Source organism: Aphis gossypii, unplaced genomic scaffold (genome assembly GCF_020184175.1).
Source record: "Aphis gossypii isolate Hap1 unplaced genomic scaffold, ASM2018417v2 Contig01015, whole genome shotgun sequence".
Lineage (NCBI taxonomy): Eukaryota > Metazoa > Arthropoda > Insecta > Hemiptera > Aphididae > Aphis > Aphis gossypii.
In genome coordinates this window covers 12,827-21,747 of record NW_026083411.1, presented here as the reverse complement: position 1 = coordinate 21,747, position 8,921 = coordinate 12,827, and the positions used below count along the sequence as shown (strand labels likewise).

Genomic DNA, 8,921 nt, shown 5'->3' with positions numbered 1-8,921 from the left:
TCTCTGTATTCGGTGTCCCTGTTTGGATTGTGTTCTTGTTGATGGGCTCTGCTTTATGGGTTATTTCCGTGATTTGTGCTTTACTTCTGTTTGTGCTGTTTTGGATTTACCCAGCTGTTTCTTTTTACTACTTAAAACAGAATATGATTAATTTATGTTTACTTACAGTTTTTCAGTTTATTTAATGGCTGACAATATATATATATTCCTTGGTAGTGTTGTTAATTTAAAAGCTGTCTAGTGCAGTGTCTTATTGTCGATTCAATTTTGACTGTTTTTTTATTTTCAAATCAAAACTTGCATGAAATCATTACTACACATTTGACAGTATTTTCGGGAAAACGGCTGTAGTTGTAACTGCGGTAGTTGCTGGGTCTATCTGTAAGTGGTGTTAGTATCTATTTATCGGGACGCACTGAGTACAATGTACTTTAGGCCTATAATCAACGACAATTATGGAATAATTTGTCAGAATTAGATTAAACAATAAAAGTACATTTTAAAATATTATTACCGTTAATTTATTTCACCTATACGGCTATACTTCACAACAATCATTTACATTTTCACATGCAATAAACAACACAAAAATTCAAAAATCCATTTCCTACAAAACCTAAAAAAGAGAATAAGGAACTCAAATAAGTTTTTAAAATTAAAATCGGACTTATACCTTATGGTACTGGGTGAATTTTTCCTTCGGTTTTTGGGATTTTCATGTAAAATTTTTTTTTTTATTGCAAAATTGAGTGACACGAGACTGCGCGTATGTACCTACAATTTACTGATTTCCAAGAATCTTAGCCCGTAGTCTATCTTTAATTACATACAGCATTCGGGGAACTCACGCACACTAATAATCAGTCACAACACACTTAGTTACACTTAACTCACGAAGGATATCGCATATTGCCAAAATATGACCGCTTAAAAATGGTTCGCATTCAACAGCCTTAAAGGAATAGCTGCGGCGGCGGCGAATTCTATCAATCAATAAGTCTCGGCACTCCCGCATTCAAATTTTGGCAGCGTCTATCAGATGTTGCTCTTTATAATATTGCAATAGTAAGAAAACGTTGTACGAATTTTATGTGAATGTTATCTTATGTTCTAAACAAAAAAAAAAAAATAGTATAATTCTATACTGTACCTAATATAATTGAATATGACTTTTAATGTTGTTTATGCCTGTATTGTATTAAATCATATATATATTATACATATTTTATTAAATATAATATATTATATAACAAATAAAATGTATACCGAATTTTGTATTTAATAGTTGATAACGCTTATTGACTTTCGAATCATTTTAAATTATTTTTATGAGCGGGACACCCGGCTGATACTGTACGGGCCAATGGCGTTATTCCATTGGTTGTTTGTATAATCAAACGGCGTTGTCCGCGTGTTGTCGGTTGTCGGCGCGATACACACTGTCACACTACGCAGTTTCGTTTAGACACTTGTTTATCGTTTCGTTACTGATGAATTTTCCGTGTTTAATTTAGTTTTAGTGTAGTTATAAAATTTTGTTTACTTCACTGGGACTAAATACTTAATACTTTTAACAAACTGGACTCGCCGGCTGTCATATAGTTAGCTATATACTGTACTAGAGATTATAGAGAATCTCTTACATTGTACGCTCTCTACTTCTCTAGTAGTTGAGTGTGTGTTTCCTGCGGCTTGTGTTGTACGTTATTGTGTTCTTGTCTGCTGTATACTACTATCAATATACTTCAAACAGATAAATCTTTTGTAAGTATGAACGTTAGTATTGTTATCATATTAATTACCTAGTTTTATATTATTATTATTAATACCTACCTATTAGATATTTGTTACAAACTTTACAAACACTGACTTAAATCGACCCCAATTTCTGGCGGTGCAGAGAAATATTATAATTTCTAACCCATTAATACTGACTTCATTTGAAAATCCCCACTCGCCCAATAAATAAATATATATACTAGGTTAATTTATTAAATAAGTATTCAATTATTTTGGCAGTTAAAAATGTACCTATTATTAAATACCTTTGTGATAGGCAAAGCAGAAATAAGAAAAAATGTTATATCTACCCACTGTAAGGTTTATTGCTGCTAATAAAAATAATATTCATACAGTACAAAAAAAAAAAATTACAAATTATTTTTTATTTTAAACCGAGTAACATCCTCTTAAAAGATGTTGCATCAAACTCATCAATTATTAATAGATAGGTAATTGAAATTATCGTCAAAAAATGTGAGCCAAAATGAACTCTTGAAATAGGATTTATGATATAGATACAAAACAACACTTGTAAAAAAGTGAAATTGTATACATACTTGTAATTTGTAAGCAAATGTGTACTTTAGAAAATAGAAATTATAGGTTTACAATATTTTATGATTTTCTAATGCTGCAATAATGTAAACTTGCAATATATATTTCTATTTCAAATGTGGTAGTGCAATTACAGCATGAGTACCACCCAATTTACTCCACAAATCTATAAATTTAACTAGAAAGTATTTAACACTATTCTGATTGCACTGTTAAATGTTCACTATCTAGTGATCATCGTTAAGTTAGATTATGATAGTTTTTACTAAATGTAACCTTTAAAATTGAAAACTGAAGTATTAAAAACTGTAAAGATTACTATTATACAAGTGCTATATATTACTCATAAACTAGTGATTGGTATTTAGTGTATGTAACTTAATAGATGTTCTGTATAGATATCTTGACTAGGTGTACAGTGTATACATAGGTTAGAATCCTATTTTTATCAATGCTTATTGATGTTGAATTTATTTTTTAAGTGGATATCATATTCATACATGTTGTTTTTGTTTTATAAACATACAATATAAAAAATTTGCGTTTAGTAGAGTTAGAGCCGATTTACCTATTATAAAATCTAAAGGTAACAATTTTGTCTAAGAAAACACATTTATATTTTCATTTTGAAATGAGTTAAATCTATGTAAAACATTAAAACTTTAAAATGCTTATAACTCTCTTCCAAAAGTAAATATCAACAATAGCCTACATGATTCGCTCAATAATATTCTTATCTATATGTTTTTTATGTTTGATAAGTAAATATACATACTTTTGTAAGCTTTTATTTTAGTGTTGTATTATAAATTACGATTAACCTATACTAAACATCTCTTTGAATTTTATCACTTATTATATTCACTTGTTGAACATTGCTTTTTAACATTAAACACCTATTATCCCTATCTATCACCTCTCTTAATAGTTGTGTAAATACTTACCTAATAATTTAAATTATTCATTTTTATTCATTTATTATTAACTAATGGCAACTGTACTTTCTGTTCAACAATCACCTTTCAATCTTTTCTCTGCAAGCTAAGAGCTTAAAAATCGAATATAAAAATTTAAATGAAAAAAAATACAAACATTAAAAAATAAAATGTATAGCGTTCATTTAAGTGTTTTTTAAATTATATAAACAATTATTAAACACAATGAAATTTATTAGGAAAATTTCTTTGGCCATTTTACTATTAACCTAACCTAAACAAGGTATCGTATTGTCTCACCGAGTTTTAGAATTTTGACCGGCAACTAATAATATTAGCGGCCAATTTTTCAATAATATAAAGTTATTGATTCACATTAATATACATTTTTGTGCTATTCAGAAAAACAGAGTTTGGGGTATTCAAATGTTTTCAACCATATATTACTTAGTCGGCCCAAACTTAATGCGGCTCACCGAGTTCAACTGGGTAATTTGCAGGTCCTTTCCGCACCTGATTGTCAAAGAATGTAACTTGGATAATTTTTTTAGATTATCCTTAATGTAAATTGTTAAATAGTTTGTATTTATTGTCCTCCTATATTTTCTAAATTATTTATTGTTTGTAAGTGTAAATCATAATATAAAGTTATATGTGTATATATCATATTCACTGTAATATATTAAATTATATATTTTGTTTATTTGCAGTTCATTATCAAAATTCTGGTCATAAGCTTATGTGAATCATTTGTTGTTTTCATTTAAAAATTTCACACGTGTTTGAAAAATGGACACGTCACCATCTCAAAACATAACAAAAAAGCTCAACAGATAATAAGTGTTAAGGTGATGGCTAATCAACGTTATGAAGATTTTAGTGAAATAGGAGATTTATGTTTTTCGTGTAAAAGATATGAAGAAGCTATTTTTTGTTATCATAAAGCATTAGAATTAAATCCGAATAGGGAAGTTACTTTGTATAATTTGGGTCAAGTTTATTTCTTAATAAATGACTACCAAAAATCAGTTGAGGCATTGGAAAAAGCTAGTAAATTAGTTCCAAACAATATCACTGTTTTAAAGTTTTTAGCAAGTGCATATTGTTATCAAGGTGACATGTTAATGTCGGTTGAAACCCTTAAAAAATGTTTAAAATTAGACCCCGATCATTTACAAATAAATGTAGATCTGGCTTTTATGTATTATCACAATCTGAAAAATTTACATGAAGCAGAAAAATGTTTCAAAAAATGTATCCAATTGAATGCAGAAAGTGTGGATTTATACAGGAATCTTCTTCGAATATATCAACAGCAAAATAAACACAAAGATGCATTCAATATTTGCATGATATTGGGAGATCTTTATTTGAAAAAATCTGATCCAGAAAATGCAAGAAATGCTTTAACTACTGCATTGTGTTTAAACCCTAAAAATGCTGAAGGTCATTGGAAACTTGGACTTGTTTTTCACCTGCTTGGTCACTATGATTTGGCCATAGTTAGGTAATTATTAATTATCATAGAAGTTATTAAATAAATGTTTGTCTTGTTATATATTAGCTGCCAATATGGTCTTGGTAAACTTAGTTTTAAACAATTTAACTTAAAGCATGATTTCCACTATAATTAGAAGTTAGAACACATTCTTAAAAAAATTGATTACTGATTACAGCAGTTATTTTATTTATTTTAGCTACTTCTAATATATTAATGATATATATTATCCGCTCTGTTGATGTTTTGATTGTTGATTATTAATACATTACAACTGATTTATTTCATTTAAGACTTAACTTTAAAATACTATAATTGAAATATGTTAACTAGTGCTATCTTCTTTGTTATTAATTTCTATAACATAGTACTTAGTTTAATTAAACCCTATTATTATACTTTTAAAATGTATCTATTTCATATAATTAATCATAATTAGTAATTATATCATATATATATATTTTTTTTAATAGGTATAATTATGCTAATGAATTGATACCAGACTTTGTCCATCCTTCAAGTGATTCAACAGTTAACGGCAAACAATAACACTTATTCAACCCATCCAGTTTATTTTGGCCAATGTACTATAGGCCTATAATCAACAACGGCGGTAGAATAATAGTATCATTTGTCTGAAACTAACAAAACAATAAAAATATATTTTTTGGCTTTTCTTACATTTTGTCTTTTAATTATTTTTATTAATTTATGCTTTTTTAATAGTAAATGGTAAACTAATTTATGGAGTTCAACATATATACCAACAATACATATGACATAATATTATTCATGATTTTTTTTTTTACTTATGAATCTTTTTAATACATATATACTTAGTGCTATCAATTATGAAATATATTAATATATTTTAATATACTATAAAATGTATAATATTGTAAAATAATTAAATTTTTTAGACAGAATATTATATAATAAAATAAAACCGTAATAAATATACTAGGCATATAACTAAGATTGCAATACTCCGATTAACTTGATGTTTTCAAAGTAAAAAAGAGTTTTTTTTCTAAAGTTTCTTATAAACAGTTTTAATCATCAAGTCATATTATATACAGGGTGTATCATGAAGATATGACAATTTTACATTAAAATTACATTTAAATGTGTTAGATCATTGTGATACACTCTATATACAGTACATTTAGAGCTTTTTGTAGTAGTTTAGGTTTGTAATGTTTAAAATAAAAACTGAGTTTTTTATTAGTAAATTAAAAATGACTGCTTCATATTATGTTCTCTGTAAATGTACTCACATTTCATTTTAAACATTTCAAACCAAATCAAATATAAAAAGCTCTAAATGTATTTTGAATATATGACTATACGAACTTTCAGAAAAAAATAAACACTTTTTTTTAATAGCTTATATATGTGTAAATATGCATAAGTCTTTTTTAATTTAATAACAAAAAATTCGATTTTTATTTTAAACATTTCAAACCTAAACTTATACAAAAAACTCTAAATGTACTGTAAATATAATGTGACTTGTTGATTTAAATGATTATGAGGAATTTAAAAAAACCGTAATCACGTATTTTAATATAGCTATATGTGTGTAAATATGAAGCAGTCAATTTTATTTAGCTAATAAAAAACTCAGTTTTCATTTTAAACATTACACACCAAAATTAAAACAAAATGCTCTAAATAAACTGTAAATATAATATGACTTGTTGATTAAAATGCTTAAAAGAAATTTTAGAATAAAATAAATACTTATTTTTAATAATTTATAAATGAGTAAATATGAAGCAGTCATTTTTAATTTAATAATAAAAAATTCAATTTATTTTTGGAACATTTCAAATTAAAACCAATAGGTAATCTATAAATGTACTGTAAAGATAATATGACTTGTTGATAAAACTGTTTATAAGAAACTTTAGAAAAAAAAAAACTATTTTCTTTTTAATAATTTTTATGTATGTAAATATGAAGCAGTAATTTTAAATTTACTAATAAAAAACTCACATTTCATTTTAAACATTTCAAACCAAATCAAATATAAAAAGCTCTAAATGTATTTTGAATATAATGACTATACGAATTTTCAGAAAAAAAAATTCTTTTTTTAATAATTTTTATGTATGGTAATATTATTACCTATGTCAGAAATGGTTTCTATTGTAGTTATACTGTATATAATGGTGTGAACGTATTATATAGGCGAGCAAGTCCTAGTCACAATAGGTACGCAAATGCATAATAATGGAATTTGACTTTTAATTATAGTTCAGTGCTTACTCAAAATAGTAAAAAAGTCGCAGGGGGACCCAATGCCCCTATAACTCCCCCCCCCTAAAACACGCCACTGTGAAATAAAAACCTAGTTGGTTTTTTAGCAAAATAAAAATGGAAATTGTACGTTTACACAAATATTGACAATTAAAAATAAGATTTTATTATTTTTTTTAAATTTCATATAAACATTTTATTTAATAAGTAATTTTAGCTTTACTCTACATTTAAATTATAATGCAAACACACACATATTAACTATTGAAATTAAGATTTTATTTATTTTAAAATTTCATTTAATCGTTTTATTCAATAAGTAGGTACCTATTATTTTTATTCAACGTTTAAATCTTATTCTAATGGTTCTAGTTTCAAATGTATGAAATGGAATCTGACCTTTTTTAAACTTTTAACTTGGTGATTACGTTTCTTTGATAACACAATACTATTATTTAGTCGGTTTGATGATATCTCTGCGATGGCTCAACATTGGCCCCCTTATTTTTTTTCAAAACATCAAATAGCTAAACGATTACAAGGTATACCTATTGTCATTATGCAACATTTTTTAATAGGTATTTTAGTATATTGTAATCTCACATTTTATTTTCAGTGGTTTTGTTCTTATGATACATAAAATCCTAGAACAATATAAAAGATAAAACCTAGATCATAACTAATTATTTCTGTGTTCCTTTTTTATACTAGGAACTATGGTGTAACTATATGGCTGGACATTGGGCATAGGAAGAACAGGGAGTACTTATTCTTGATGTTCTACTATCATACATGCAGATGAACAGATTATATACCTTTATTTTACTATTTAATCAACTTAACATCTTCATTTTGAATTTTATAGTACCTAATTGTGATCATGATTTATAATGTCTAAATAAACATAATTATGTATGGATATTTAGTATTGATTTTACATTTGAAATGAAGTGCTTAATTCCAAGGCTGGGCATTAACTCAATACCTACTTTTTTTTTTAAATTTAACTTTTAACTTAATAAATTACTTCTTTTAAGATTAACGTGTTGACTTCAAGTTAATTTTATGCAAAAATATCTAAATTAAATTAATTTTCGTCCCAGTAATTTTAATACTATTTAAAAATTAGTAAATTTTAACTTTTTTACCTTTAACTTTAAAAATCGTTAATTTCCCAGTCTTTTTTAATTCATAGGTTAATATTAATATTTAACATGGGATTTTAGCAATCAAAGGAAGTTGTTAAATACATAACACATTCCAAAGTAATATGGCTTCAAGAGACATGATTATAAAAAAAGTGGGCAAGTGGGTACCGTTCTGCTGTACATAAGGGGGCGGGGTTGACCTCGGACTAGGGTAGATTAAATTTGAATGCAATGATAGGTATCATTGTATACGAAAAACGATTCTGAACGAAGATGATTTGTCAGCCTAGGATATAATTTCCAGTGGTTGGTGAAAAAGGTATTATATTTATAATTATTGTAAGCTAAACTTATGAAAAATCTTGTATTAAATTTTCAACTCTTAGCTACCTATACAAACATTTTTATGAATTATACCTACAAAATAATTGGCAAATATTCATAATTTTGACGAATTTTTGTCAAAATTTGAACTTCAAATGCTAATAAAAAAAAATTGTGCCTATGTATTCTTATAATTTTTTTATCACTATAAGAATAACATATGAGGAACTTTGTATAAAATTTTCAATTATTTTGATAATAAAAAAATTTTATCAACACTTCAAAAAAAAATTTTCAGAAAAATTGAAAATTTCAGTTGTCTATAAATAGCTCAAAAAAACTCAAAATATTTTGAAAATTAAATCATGTAAAGAAAATGTCAATCTAAATAACTGATAAAATTTTCAAGTATCTACG

General features: G+C 26.1%; 1 protein-coding gene across 1 annotated transcript; it reads left to right on the top strand.

The window, feature by feature from the left end:
• The first annotated feature begins 1,431 nt into the window (after window positions 1-1,431).
• Window positions 1,432-5,450, top strand: LOC126548866 (uncharacterized). The gene is made up of 3 exons (XM_050210596.1): window positions 1,432-1,764; window positions 3,983-4,779; window positions 5,244-5,450. The coding sequence occupies exons 2-3, from the start codon at window positions 4,124-4,126 to the stop codon at window positions 5,317-5,319; spliced, it is 732 nt and encodes a 243-aa protein (XP_050066553.1). The 5' UTR covers window positions 1,432-1,764; window positions 3,983-4,123; the 3' UTR covers window positions 5,320-5,450.
• Window positions 5,451-8,921: the final 3,471 nt, after the last annotated feature.

Bases quoted from the DNA above. Each gene is read 5' to 3' on its own strand.
- LOC126548866 (XM_050210596.1), top strand. From the start codon at position 4,124: ATGGCTAATCAACGTTATGAAGATTTTAGTGAAATAGGAGATTTATGT. The intron at 4,780-5,243 runs GTAATTATTAAT...TTTTTTTAATAG, and splicing joins TATGATTTGGCCATAGTTAG to GTATAATTATGCTAATGAAT.